The sequence below is a fragment of the Portunus trituberculatus genome, chromosome 18, assembly GCF_017591435.1.
Source record: "Portunus trituberculatus isolate SZX2019 chromosome 18, ASM1759143v1, whole genome shotgun sequence".
In the NCBI taxonomy this organism is placed as follows: Eukaryota; Metazoa; Arthropoda; class Malacostraca; order Decapoda; family Portunidae; genus Portunus; species Portunus trituberculatus.
The window spans coordinates 12846712-12862151 of NC_059272.1; the positions used below are offsets into that span (position 1 = coordinate 12846712).

Here is a 15440-nt window from a genome sequence, read left to right on the forward strand (position 1 = left end):
AGGCTTTTGATAAAGTGCCACATGAAAGATTACTATGGAAGTTAGAGGAGAAGGGTGGCTTAAAAGGAAGCACATTGAGATGGATGAAGAATTACTTAAGGGGGAGAGAAATAAGGACGATAGTTAAAGATATGAAGTCCAAGTGGAGAACAGTAGACAGCGGAGTGCCACAGGGGTCAGTATTGGCACCAATACTTTTCTCGTATATATAAATGACATGCCAGAGGGAGTGAACAGCTACATAAATCTGTTTGCGGACGATGCGAAACTGTGCAGAGTCATTAAACAAAAAGAGGATTGTGAAATACTACAGGAAGACTTAAACAAGATCTGGAAATGGAGCAAAAAATGGGAGATGGAATTCAATGTGGACAAAAGCCATGTCATGGAAATGGGAAAAAGTGAAAGACGACCAGTGGGAATCTATAAGATGGGAGATGGAGTAGAACTAGAAAAAGTAAAAAAGGAAAAGGACTTGGGAGTGACAATGGAAGAAAATAATCAACCGGTAAGCCATATTGATAGAATTTTCAGAGAGACGATAATTTGCTAAGGAATATTGGAGTAGCATTTCACTATATGGACAAGGAAATGATGAAGAAATTGATAAGTACTAAAATAAGACCTAGATTGGAATATGCAGGAGTTGTGTGGACTCCCCATAAAAGAAACACATAAGAAAATTAGAGACTACAAAAATGGCTACAAGAATGGTTCCAGAATTTAAAGGGATGGCATATGAGGAGAGACTAAAGGCAATGGATCTACCAACCTTGGAGCAGAGAAGAGAGAGGGATCTGATACAAGTTTATAAATTGATTAACGGAATGGATGAAGTGGATAATGAGAAACTGATCCTGAGAGAAGAATATGACTTTAGAAGCACAAGATCGCATAGTAAGAAACTAAGGAAGGGACGATGTCTGAGAGATGTTAAAAATTTAGTTTCCATAAAGATGTGTTGAGACTTGGAACAGTTTGAGTGAGGAAGTGGTATCAGCAAAGAGTGTACATAGTTTTAAAGAAAAATTGGATAAGTGTAGATATGGAGACGGGACCACACGAGCATAAAGCCCAGGCCCTGTAAAACTACAACTAGGTAAATACACACACACACACACACACACACACACACACACACACACACACACACACACACACACACACACACACACACACACACACACACACACACACACACACACACACACACACACACACAGAGCGCAGCCACCGTGCAGGACACACGCATTTGAGTAGCTCACAGAGATTCCTACAAAAGGAGTTGGAGACTGGCCTTAGACGTATGTACAGGGGGAGAGGGGGCCATAGGTTCTCCTATCTCCAAATTAAATAAGTGTTAGATCACATATAAGGAATGAATAATGAGAGAGAGATGGAACCAAGTAGCGCTGCCAGGCACATGGTAGAATCAAAACATATGCCGAGTGATAACCAACGCTTTATAGAAACCACTATTGGTTTAAGGAAACTGTTAGATGATACTATGGAAAAGGATTTCTTGGGTTTCAGGGATGAACGAGGTAATATGAGAAGGCTTATTAATGTAGAAAGAGAATTAAGATATATGAAAGAGGTGATGTCCAGTCTCATGGGCAAACAAGACCGACTGATAACGGAGAACACAGCCCTGAAATTGAGAGTAGCTGAATGTGAGAAAGTCAGTGCAATAAATCAGGACAGGAATTGAAAGAGGAGATTCAGGAAATAAAGCAGCAAATTGACATTCTAAAAAACCACATGCCAAAATTATGAAAGCTCAAACCTATTAAGCTTCTATTTGAGAGTTATTGCAGGACTTGAAAACAGAGATGGATGGGTAGACACAGTATACCTGGACATTAAAAAGGCTTTTGATAAAGTTCCTCATGGAAGGCTACTTTGGAAACTAGAGAACATAGGAGGACTGCATGGAACCTTGCTCGAATGGATAAGAGATTATTTGAAGGATAGGGAAATGAGAACTGTGATCAGAGATACATACTCATCTTGGTGTAAAGTAACTAGCGGAGTGCCACAAGGGTCAGTGTTAGACCCCATTATGTTTTAAGTTTATGTAAACGACATTCACATTGGGATAAACAGTTATATAAATTTATTCGCTGATGATGCAAAGTTGCTAAGAGTTATCAAAACCAGAGAGGAGTGTTGTTGCAGGAAGATTTAAACAAGATCTATGAGTGGAGCAGGAAGTGGAAATTGGAGTTTAATGGCAAGAAGTGCCTTATAATGGAACTAGGAAAGAATAAGAGAAGACCAGTATGTAACTATTTGATGGGAGAGGAACAAATAATGAAGACTAAAGAGGAAAATCTGCAAACATGTTCATGTAACTGTCAATTCCTACTGGCATATCATTAACATAAATCAAAAACATGATGGGACCAAGCACTGATCCTTGTGGAACTCCACTGGTTACCTTCTTCCACTCGGACTTCCTTCCTTTCACCACTGTTCTCATTTCTCTTCCCACTAAGTAATTTTCCATCCATTTTGCTAGTTTATCATTTACTCCTCCAATCTTCTTTAGTTTCCACATCAGTCTATTGTGTGGTACTTTATCAAAGGTCTTTCTCAGGTCCAGGTAGATAGCATCCACCCACCCCTCTCTATGTTGTAGTATGTCAGTCACTCTTGAATAAAAAACATAATAAATTGGATACGCACGATCTTCCTTTTCTGAAACCAAACTGCCTTTCACTCAGAATGTTTTCACTTTCTAGATACTCACTCCACTTAGCTTTAATTACTTCTTCACATACCTTGCACAATATACTAGTCAACGATACTGGTCTATAGTTTAGCGGTTCCATTCTACTACCATTCTTATATACTGAACCTTCGTGAGGCTCAGTCTCTTGTACTGGGCCTACGTGAAGCTTAGGCCGAGTAAGGGGAGCAAGAAAGATGTAACGAATCCAAGGGGGAGTGATGAACACACCAAGCTTAACAAAATAGACCCTTTAATTCAATAACAACTCATCACAGTCAGATAACTTCCTACCTAGCCTACCTATAAGATGGGAGACCTATGGGGGGGGGGGGAAACCGTGGGTAACTCAGCTGTAGATGAGAGGACGTGAGGGTGCGTGTGGTGGCGTCCCGAGAGGTAAAAATGGCGGCCCGTCCCTTGCGGCGTCCTGCTTCTCTCTCTCTCTGTCTCTCTGCCTGATTGGGCCTGTTGGGCTGGAAGTGGCAGAAGGTTCCACAGGAACAGTGCTCGAGACGAGAGCGGGATGATGTTCTGAGGGCGACGCCACCACGCTCCTCACCTTATTAGGTGGCAGCCATGATGACTGCGCACGCAGCCATACGTCATCTCCCTTCTCCCCCTACAGGAACTCCCTATATAAGAATTCCTAGCTACACATATGAAAGGGAAGATGAGGATTTGGACTAAATAAATACCCTACTTAAGTGGGTAATAATCCCACTCCAGTACTGCTACTCGGTACATGGCTTTTTCCTCAGGGAAAACAAATCCTCGTCTTCTCTTTTACAACAACAAAAAAGTAACACACACATAACAATCCACGTAATCGCGATACACCACCGTGAGCATATATAACCATTTAGGGCTATTTACAGTGTCCAGGGTATCTGTGGTATTACTGCCCTTCGTTTCAACATTTCACACTCTACAATTTTCCACTTAGTGTGAGACCTTGACGTCTCTACTGGTTCGGCAGGACCTGACCTCCCAGTTGGTGTTGCGCCACCCACTTCCCATCAGTCCAGGCGTACAGGGGCGGAGTAGAGAGGCCGACGTAGTCCTCTCCAAGGCCTTATTCTGTGGGGACTGGATTCAGGAGGCCCCCCCTCCTGAACATTCCAGCCACCCCCAACAGTGGCGGTCTCCTTCCCCAGCAGCGGGTCTGATGTAGCTGCAAAAGAAGTATAGGGCAGTCACAAGATTCCAATGTCCTTAGGGGTCTATACACTTAGTATTCTTCTATAAATCTCCTCACTGGCCGTCTCTCACGAGTCGGTCTGGGCTCCTCTACCTCATTGTCTTCTTCCTCCTCATCGGAGGGCACTACAATTTCTTCCATGTCTACCACGTACCCTTCATCAGTTACATATTTTCTCACTCGGTCAGCTGCTCTATGGAGTATTTTGCCATTGAACACATTTTCCACTTCATATGACACTCCATCAGAATTCACCTTTTTAACCTTATACGGTCCAATCCACTTGAGACCAAGTTTTCTATCAGCTGACGAACCAAGCTGTTCCCTTTTTATCCACACCAAATCATCTACCTCGACTTTTTGGTCCTTCCGGCCAATGTTCGCTCTAGCTAACCACTTCCTGCTATTTGCACGGGATGATTGTCTCACTGCCTCCAGGGCTGCATTAATGTCTATTTCATCGTCCACCTGGGGCAAAGTAGTTCCCACATAGCGAGGAGCATGGCGCCGGAAGAAAAGGAAATAGGGTTGTTCGCCAATGGTCTCGTGTGTACGGCCGCATTAAGGATCTACTGACACTGCGTGAGGCACTCGGACCACCTGTGCGGTTGTCCTTTCCCGAGAGACGCTAGCACTGACTTCATGGTTCGATGTAACCGTTCGGTGATAGAGTTCCCACATGGATGGTATGGGGTGGAAAACACCATCTCTATCCCATGCGTACGATAGAATTCTGTCAACAATTGTGAGCGGAACTCGCACGCGTTGTCAGCTAGGAGTACCTTCGGTACCCCATAGTCTCCCAAGTAACTCTTAATAACCCTAACTACCTCCTCAGCGTGTCTGGACCGTAACTTCACCAACTTTACAAATCTTGAAAAGTTATCTATGATGGTTAATACGTACTTATAACCTCCTCTGGCTGGAGTCATTTCAGTAATATCGATACTAATTCTTTCCAAAGGTTGATTTACAGGAGGCAATTCCTGGTATGTCTTTTGTAAAGCTGGTGCAGTTTTACATTGTTGACAAATTATACATTCTCTGTTAGATTTCTTTATGTCTCATCTTTGATTTGGCTAGTAAAAATATTCTTCAGCTTTTAACATGGTTTTTAGTTGTCCTAAATGTCCAGACTCTTTTTCATGGGCCAATACAATAGCTTGTTTCTTTAGTGTCTGGTGTACAACCAATAAATATAGGATGGTTCCATCTTTCTTTTGTTTGGAGTAATATAACACTCCATCGTGAACAATAAACTGATTCAAAACGACAGGGGAGTATCTGGCACGTGGTATTCTTCCTCCTTCTAAATATTCCTTCATCTCTAAGTTATTTACTGCCTCTGCACCTGACGGACTTACGCTCGTTATCTGGTTAACTACCGTATCATCTTCGTTTTTATTACTGGTTCATTTTCCTTTTTAGGCATCCACTCCGCCCTTAAGCTCAGAAAATCCGCCAACTCATCCATAACGAAAGAAAAAAAATACCTGACAACTTGTCACAAACTAAACAAAATGAAAATTGGGTGAACAGTGGCTTTCTATTTCACCAAAACACAACTTAAATTCTCATTATAAAAACAACGTACCTTCCTGTGGAGACAAGAAGCTAATCACACCAAAATATCAATGCATAAGAAAATAACTTATTGAAAAAAAACATGCCAGAACATATGAGCCAAATGGGAAATGTAAAAAAAAAAAATTACCCCTAAACTGAAAAAAAAAGAAAGAAAAATTTTGGTCTCCTCCCCTAGCTTATCCGCGCGGATAAACTAGAGGTGGGAGGGTAGCAAGGGGGACCGGCACGGTGCCAACTACCACCCAAAGGTAATTACTTGTGGGGGAGTGTCCCCGTGCTACCGAACCACCAACAAAACATCATGGGGGAAGGGACGAACACCTAACTCTCACTGTTCCCCTTCCTCTTTCCTGTCGCTGTGACTCCATAATGGCCACTTGAAACATGAGGCAAAATTAAGAAAAGGAAAAAAAAAAAAAAAAATAAACGGAGGAGAAACACCACTTCACTACTAAACAAGGGGGGGGATAAACACTGATTACTCCTGTCTCTACGGAGAGTTACGTGGGTCGATGTGCCTATATAAAACACATCTATACTGAACCTTCGTGAGGCTCAGTCTCTTGTACTGGGCTTACGTGAAGCTTAGGCCGAGTAAGGGGAGCAAGAAAGATGTAACGAATCCAAGGGGGGAGTGATGAACACACCAAGCTTAACAAAATAGACCCTTTAATTCAATAGCAACTCATCACAGTCAGATAACTTCCTACCTAGCCTACCTATAAGATGGGAGACCTATGGGGGTGGGGAAACCGTGGGTAACTCAGCTGTAGATGAGAGGGCGTGAGGGTGCATGTGGTGGCGTCCCAAGAGGTAAAAATGGTGGCCTGTCCCTCGCGGCGTCCTGCTTCTCTTTCTCTCTGTCTCTCTGCCTGATTGGGCCTGTTGGGCTGGAAGTGGCAGAAGGTTCCACAGGAACGGTGCTCGAGACGAGAGCGGGGTGATGTTCTGAGGGCGACGCCACCACGCTCCTCACCTTATAAGGTGGCAGCCATGATGACTGCGCACGCAGCCATACGTCATCTCCCTTCTCCCCCTTCAGGGACTCCCTATATAAGAATTCCTAGCTACACATATGAAAGGGAAGATGAGGATTTGGACTAAATAAATACCCTAATAGTGGGTAATAATCCCACTCCAGTACTGCTACTCGGTACACTTATATATAGGCACAATGTCATCTCTTTTCCACTCTTTCGGAACTATTCCTGTTCATATGGAGGTTTCTACAATATCAAATACGGGGTTCAACAATTGATCCTTACATTCATTTAGCAACCTCCCAGATATGCCATCAGGCCCCATTGATTTATTAATATCCAGATTGCTTATAATTTTCCTTACATCTTCCTTAGTAACCATGATGTCTTGCATTTGCTTTATTTCCGTAGGCCTTTCTCCTATAAAATGCTCCTCCTTTGTAAACACTGCAAAAGTTGTCGTTCAAAATTTCAGCTATATCTCTAGCATCCTCATATACTTCTTCCCCATTTTTTAACTTTTCTATTGCCTCCCTTATATTTAGTTTTCCATTTATGAATTTGTAAAACATTTTAGGGTCATTATCACAGCTTTTCACCACCCATTGTTCATATTCCTTTTGTGCTGTTCTCCTTACTTCAACATATCTATTCCTTGCTGTTTTGTAAACTTCTCTTGATAATACATCACTGTTTTTCTTAAGTTTCTTCCATGCCTTTTCTTTGTTCTTTTTTGCTTCTTCACAATTTCTATTAAACCACTGTTTATTATTTAAAGTCCTCTTTCTATGATATGGCACAAACTTTTTCACAGCAGAGTTATATAAATCCATAAATTTATCGTATTTCAATTGCATATCCCTTTCCTGGTATACCACGGACCAGTCAATTTCATTAAAGAACTCCCTTATGTGGTTATAATTTGCCCTAATAAAATTATATTTTTCCTCCCTGCATTCCACAATCTTATTCGTGCTTAATTCCGTATCCAGCTCAAAGCTTAGGACATCATGATTGCTTTTCCCCAAGGGACATTCATGTTCAATTTCCTCTTTTAGAGAGATGCCCCTGGTAAATACCAAATCCAACCTTGCTGCAACATCTTGTCCCCTACACCTTGTTGGTGATCTCACCCACTGTGTCATCAAGTTATTTGTTGCTACATTTAACAATTCCTCTGCCTACTCACCACCGTTCACCACTTTGTAGTCCTCCCACACTATTTCTTTACAATTAAAGTCCCTGACTATCATCACTCTATCCTTTCTGATGGGTTCTTGCTTCATTCTGTCTAGAGTATTTCTCATTACCATTTTGTACTGTTCATATTCCCAAGCACTGGTTCTGGGTGGTATGTATACTGTTATAATATTAATGTCTCTCTTACCATCTGTTATAAGCATACTTATCACTTCCTCATTTCTCTTACTATAGTTCACCTCCTTCACTATCAGATCTTCCTTAGTAAGAACCATTATACCACCACCTTTATTTTTCTATCATTTCTCCATACTTTGTAATGTTTTACAACAAACAAATCTAGCTTTATTTTGGGCCTTAGCTTTGTTTCCACCACACACATTATGTCCGGTTCATTATTTCTTAGGTAATCCATACATTCTAGCCTCTTAGACAGAAATCCATCTATATTCATGTAAGTCACTTGTATTCCATTCCTAGTCTCTTTCTTCCATGTAATGTCTATTCCGTCTGTTTTATCCACCACTTCTTTAGCCTCCCATTTCTCATCCTCCAAAAAAAATTTGGTCTTTTCCTCCTCTTCTTTCGTCATTCCTCTCTCTCACTTCAGTTACAAGCTCTTTCATTTTCATTCGTTCATCCTGTGACATATTTCTTCTTATGTAAATTGTTTTGGTTTTCTCAGAGTCCTTAAGTTTCCAAGCCCTCCTCAGCAAGACCTCAGCTGCCACCTGAAACTTTAATTTCAATTTTAATGGTTTATTCTTGCCTTCCTCAAAAGCTCCTAATCTCACACTTTCTTCTACCTCAGTATATAGGCCCTCTTCCTCTACTCAGATCTTATTCAGTAAAGACTTGATCCTGTCGTTTTCCTTATCCCTCCTATCCTGCCAGTTCCTGTTAGTTTCCTCCCGCAATCCTCTTATGACCACTGAGCTATCGTGTGTGTGTGTGTGTGTGTGTGTGTGTGTGTGTGTGTGTGTGTGTGTGTGTGTATTTATCTAGTTGTATTTACCTAGTTGTAGTTTTACAGGGCCTGGGCTTTACGCTCGTGTGGCCCCGTCTCCATATCTACACTTATCCAATTTTTCTTTAAAACTATGCACACTCATTGCTGACATCACTTCCTCACTCAAACTGTTCCAAGTCTCAACACGTCTTTGCGAGAAACTATATTTTTTAACATCTCTCAGACATCTTCCCTTCCTCAGTTTTTTACTATGCGATCTTGTGCTTTGAATGTCATGTTCTTCTCTCAGGATCAGTGTTTGTAATTCACTGTTTGATCTGCTGCAGTCTCTGACGAGACAGCCAGACGTTACCCTACGGAACGAGCTCAGAGCTCATTGTTTCCGATCTTCGGATAGGCCTGAGACCAGGCACACACCACACACCGGGACAACAAGGTCACAACTCCTCGATTTACATCCCGTACCTACTCACTGCTAGGTGAACAGGGGGTACACGTGAAAGGAGACACACCCTAATATCTCCACCCGGCTGGGGAATTGAACCCCGGTCCTCTGGCTTGTGGAGCCAGCGCTCTAACCACTGAGCTACCGTGTGTGTGTACTCTTACGTGCATGCACACTTGCATGCACACATAGAAAGTTAATACAGATGGATGCTGGATTACTGAAGAATCTAGGTACTGGACATATGTTTTTTTACTTCTTTTATCAGAGATGGAAAGTGAGAGAAAAATTATATTTCATACCGGATATTAGATGAGTGAATGCTTTTGGGTCTGCCATACATCAGCTACATGCATTTTTAAGCATCCATTGTGAAGTGGTTGATGAACTAAATGTAAGGTGGCAGAAACAAAACTTGAGTGCCTTTGTACTTGGAATTTTTAGTTCTTGCCAGAAAATTAATTGAAATACCATGAAATTTGGTACTCCACTGCATTTGTAAACTGCAGTCTAGTATAGTATTAATTGACCGTAATGGACAACTAATTTCATTGACTCAATATATTCTTTATTAAAAGCACTATTATTCTGTATTATTTATTTTTATTTACTTCTACTTGTTTGATTATTATTCATTTACACATACTACATATATATGGTATTTATTCATTTTGTGTGTATATATATATATATATATATATATATATATATATATATATATATATATATATATATATATATATATATATATATATATATTTTTTTTTTTTTTTTTTTTTTTTTTAATCTGGACTTTGAAATTCTACAGCCATGAAGCTCTTGTATGTGACCCCTGAAAAGATTAGTGCCAGTCAGAAATTTACTGACCTCCTGGAACGACTCTACAACCATCAGAGGCTTTCAAGATTTGTCATTGATGAGGCCCACTGTGTTTCAGACTGGGGACATGACTTCAGGTGAGAAGCCATTATTTTGTGTATTTACCTAATTGTATTGTACAGGGTTCGAGTGGGGCTCATAGTGTCTTGTCTCCATGTCTCCATTTATCCAATTTTTCTGTAAAGTTATGCACATTATGTGCTGTAACAACTTCATCACTCAATGCATTCCACTTTTCTACCATTCTATGTGGAAGACTGTATTTTCCAATATCCTTCACACACTGCCTCATCCTAATCTTCTTTACATTTCCTCTTCTCCTTCCAGCTTCTTATGTCACCAGCACCAGGTCTTCCTTGTCTATCTTTTTAATGCCATTTACTATTTTATACATTGTTTTTAAGTCTCCTCGTTCTCTTCTATCGTGTAAGGTTGGCAGTTCCAAACTTACAAGGGAGGCAGTGGCATAGTGGATAAGGTGGTTAGCGTGGGATCGGACAGACGTCCACGCGTAGGTTTGAATCCCACCACGTACAGCCTTAAACACTTTGCCGTTTGTCGAGTGGTTTAAAGTTACCTACATGTCACCATGATACCCAGGTTCTAGCTGGTTACACCCATAATGAGCTTCGGGGGTGATATGGGCCCTAATATGGGTACCACTACAAATAAAGTTGCCTGCGCCACTAATGGGCGGAAGCTGAACAGCGTTTCCCATACACTCTTCAAGTGTGCCTACAGGCACTTAACGTAAAAAAAAAAAAATAATAAATAAATAAATAAATTAATTAATAATAAAAAAAATAAAATAAATTAATTAATTAATAAAAAAACAACAACATTTCTTCTGCCTTTCTTCATATGTTAGGTCCTTTAGTTCCAGTACCATCTTTGTAGCTATCTTCTGAATCCATTCTAATCTTCTTATACCTTTTTTAGAGCTCAGTGATCATACCACTGCTGCATATTCCAGCTTATGATGTATCATGCTTGTGATAATATTTTTCATCATACATATATTTATCCATGAATTGAAATGCCTCTCTTATATTAGTAAACATTTTATATGCTAATTCAAATATCATACTTATGTGTTTTTCAGGGTTCAGATTTTCTTGTATAACCACTCCCAAATCTTTTTCCTCTTTAGTCTTCATTATTTGTTCTTCTCCTATCAGATAGTTCCTCTCCTATCAGATAGTTCCTTGCCGGTCTTCTCTTACTCTTTCCTAGTTCCTTTACGTGACATTTCTTTGCATTGAACTTTAATTTCTACTTCTTACTTCACTTGTAGATTTTGTTTATATCTTTCTGCAGCAGCAAACAGTCCTCTTGAGTTTTGATTACTCATAGCAATTTTGCATCATCAGCAAACAAATTAATATAACTGTTTACCCCATTTTGAATTTCATTTACATATACAGGCAAACCCCGCATAATGAACGTTTACACAATGAATTTTCGCCACAACGAATGTTTTGTTTTATTACCCTTTGTCATGGTAAGCCCATGCCAGCGAATAAATTTGCAGAAAGAACCAACAGATGATGCCCACGCAAGGCTATGTTCGCCTGTCTTCAAGGTGGAGGAATACACATTGCTGGGAGAAGCTAGTTCAGAAGAACGAGTTATTCTCCCAGCTGATAGTACTGAGATGTGTAATTGGATATTGGCTACAATATTGGAATGCTGAGGAGATGACTAGAGTCATTATGGAGCTGTAGTAATGAGAAACAGCAGATCGGTAATTGGCAACTCTGAGACTGGCGAGGAGGTTGGATGGCAGCGCGAGGGTTGCCAACCTCAACTTCAGCGCGATATTTAAATTTCCTCAACAATTTGCTTCTTTCATGTGCACACCATCGAGTTGTGCATATCTGTGGGCGTCTTCGGTGTATAGACGTGTCCATGCAGAGTTGGGATGGCGTTAGAAAGAGGAATGAGGAGAATTAGAGGAAAAGCTATTGTTTAATGGGGTCAAGCCAGGGCGCGTGACCTGCAGTGGGTCACACGCATGGCTAGTCTAGTGCGCGACTTGGTGTGAAGTGGGTGTGTTGCTCACAAGGTAGGTAATTTTCCTCCGTATATTGCTCACGGCTTCGATTCTATCATCTTATCAGAGGGAAAACAGCCTCTTAAGATCAATATGATTTGCTGAGCGTCGTGCAGAAACGGAGGAGATACCGATCTCCAAGATAAAGACGAATTATTTTAACTCTGTGTTCACACGTGCTGAAGGCTGTGCCGAGCCACGTTTCAGGCTTTGAGAGTGTGTTAAGCAGTGGTTGGGAGCCACGAGCTACATCATTTATTTCAGGCTGTTGTGCAAGGACAGATTAGTGTTTTACAGGTGGCTACCCAGCTGTGAAGAGCTGAGATGAACTATTTCTAGAAACATTTGTGTTGTGCATTCGTGTCCTTCGTCCCCACGTGGCGGAGTGATCCCGGAGGCCCTGGAGTCCACGTGGGTGGTCGCTGTCTTTGTACAAGGTAGTGTTTAGTGTTCACGAACTCACGCATGGCAGAGTATTGTATCCCAGAGTGGTGGTAAGTCTTTTCTTAGTTATTCTAGGAATATATAGTGTGCGCCTGTGTGTGTGCGTGTATGTGACCGCATGGCGTGTAAGGTATTATTGTAAGTTACTAATAAAGGGAAAAGTGTAGCAACTGTGTTTTACTTCTGTGATTATCTGTCTGTGTTGGGTCCCGAGAATTGTTCCCTTAAAATAAATTTGAAATTGTGAGGATTGCGGGTGCGAGTTGGTTAAGAGGTTCAGATATATATATATATATATTCGCCACGAGAACTCAATTCGAGTGATTTCTCTTGAGTGTATTCTGATCACACCTTCATATCCAATCTTCCACCACCCCGCCGCCCTTCCACACCCTTAAATCACATAACGAACACCAAATCCCGCTATAACAAAATTTTTATTGCGGGAATTTTGGCTGATTTTGAAAACGCCGCTGAATCACCACCACCACCATCCACTGCCATGTCCGAATTTGACGCGTTTGGATTTTTTAAATTTTTTTATTTATCTTTTTTACTCATCCTAGGGCCCCACACAAGAAATTTTTGCATAATGAACACTTTTTTTTTAAACCTAACCCATTCGTTATGCAGGGTTTGCCTGTACATGGAACATAACACTGACCCTTATGACACTCCACTTGTTACTTTATCCCTCAAGGATGAGTATCTATCTCTAATCACAGTTCTCATCTCTGTCCTTCAAATAATCCCTTATCCAGTCAGTCGTCCTATGCTCTCTAACTTCCAAAGTAGTCTGCTGTGAAGGATTTTATCAAAAGCCTTTTTTATGTCTAGGTATATTCTGTCCACCCATCCATCTCTACTCTCCAGTCCTTCAATTACTCTTGAGTAGAAACTTAATAAGTTTGACACACATAACCTTCCTGTCCTGAACCCAAATTGTCTGTTTGATATAACTTGCTCTTCAAGATTAAATATCTTGAAGAGCAAGTTATATCAAACAGACAATTTTTCTCTGATAACTATTTCACTTAACATCCCCACAACACTTGTAAGTGACACCAGTCTATAATTTAATGGCTCAGTTGACTTTTCTCTATTGAATATATGGATTATGTTGGCTCTCTTCCAATCTAGTGGTACTCTCCCTTCTTTTAATGAACTTGTAACCGTTTCCCAAATTGGATCTAATAGCTGCTCTTTACATTCTTTTAGTGCCCAGCTTGATACACCAACTGTCCCCATTGCTTTTCTGACATCCAAATTATGTAGTAATCTTCCAATATCTCCTTTGTGTACTATGATTTCCTGCAATCTGCAGCTATGCAATGTCCTATTTGGTTCTGCAAATTACTCTTCTTCAGTGACCACAGTTTTGAAGCTCTCATTCATTATTTCACTTATTTCCTTTGCTGTTTGGTATGTCTTCCCTCCTTTAATTATTTTTTCTTTTGTTTCCTTATTCTTCATCTTACCGTTTATAAAATTGTAGAAAAGCTTTTTTGCACCACATCTTTCTCAAATTTTCTTTCTTCCTCTCTCCTTACTCTGATATATTCATTTCTCGCATCCTTATACCGCTGTCTGTTATTTTCTTTTCTCTGCTTTTTAAGTTTTCAAGCTTTATCTTTTGCCTTTTTAGCTTTTATACATCAGGCATTGTGCCAAACATGTATACTTTTCTTTATTCTATAGATAGGTACATATTTCTTCACTCCTTTGTTATATTTTTGTAGGAGAATTTCATATTTCCCCTGTATTGTCCTTCTGTTCTTAATGTTCCTCTCAATATCAGCAAAAAATTTTCTTCACTTTTCAAAATCTGCTCTTGCATATTGTAATCTCTTTTTTATATTCTCTGTGTCTTATCCCATCCTTATCCTGCATTTCCAACATTAGTGTTACATGATCACTACTTCCCATTGGTCTAAGATACTTTATACTCCAAGAGAGCTCTGGCTTCTTTGTGAATACTAGGTTACGATGGTTCTTCTTCCTTCATGTATCGTGTTGACTCTTCCACCCACTGATCCATTGTATTCACCATAGTCAACTGTAATACCTCTTCACTCCATTGTCCAGCATTACCCATTACTACCATCTCTCTCCAGTTTACTCTTTTACAGTTAAAGTCTCCTACTAATAGTATTCTTTCATCTCTTCTTATCATATTATCAAAGCACTTAATCACCTCTTTTTGCATATCCTTATGTTCCTCAATTCCCCATGTATTTGTCTTAGGTGGCACATATATAACTATAATTTTTCTCTTTTTCAATTCCTGTTTTGATTGTTACTCCTATTACCTCCACCTTGCCCTCACCATATTGCACATCCTCCACATATATATTTTTGCGAATCATTATTAGCACTCCTCCTCCCTCTTTACCCTTCCTGTCTCTTCTCCAGGTATTATATCCCTCCCCCTTAAAGTTAACATGGATCTCCACTCTTAGTTTTGTTTCAGCAATGCACATTACATCTGGCTTTTTTTTCTTTCAAATAATCCCTGACCTCCAACACGCTGGATAACAACCCATCTGTATTGTTATAAGTCACTCTTAATTTCTTGCCTCCTCCACAATCTCCTCTTTCTTCCAGCTCTTCCATAGATACTAATTCTTTAGTCTCATATCTAAAACCCTCCAGTAGAAATTCTTTTTCTCGATCCATCCTTTTCTCGTTTTTTTTTCCTTAGCTTCACTTCTTAGCACTTTCTCCTTTTCCCTCTCCTCTAGGTTCATATCTCTTTTTATCCATATATCCTTATGTTCAGTATCATTGGCCAGCTTCCCTTTTCTTGTCATAATTTCCTCGACTGCCACCTGTGATTTAATTCTCACTTTCATTGGTTTCCTACTCCCTTCACTAGATATTTCCAACCTAATCATTTCCTCCACCTCCTGTTCCAGCTCCTGTGTGCTGTCCTGGACCTGTTTGATAATAG

The 15440-nt window shown here is 40.3% G+C and overlaps 1 protein-coding gene across 3 annotated transcripts in view; it reads left to right on the top strand.

The window, feature by feature from the left end:
• Positions 1-15440, top strand: part of LOC123505562 (Bloom syndrome protein homolog) — a 99535-nt gene that overhangs the window by 44884 nt on the left and 39211 nt on the right. For all 3 annotated transcript variants that reach the window (XM_045257028.1, XM_045257029.1, XM_045257030.1), the window contains one exon: positions 9923-10070. In XM_045257028.1, coding sequence (XP_045112963.1) covers positions 9923-10070 — 148 coding nt within the window. The remainder of the gene's footprint in view (positions 1-9922; positions 10071-15440) is intronic.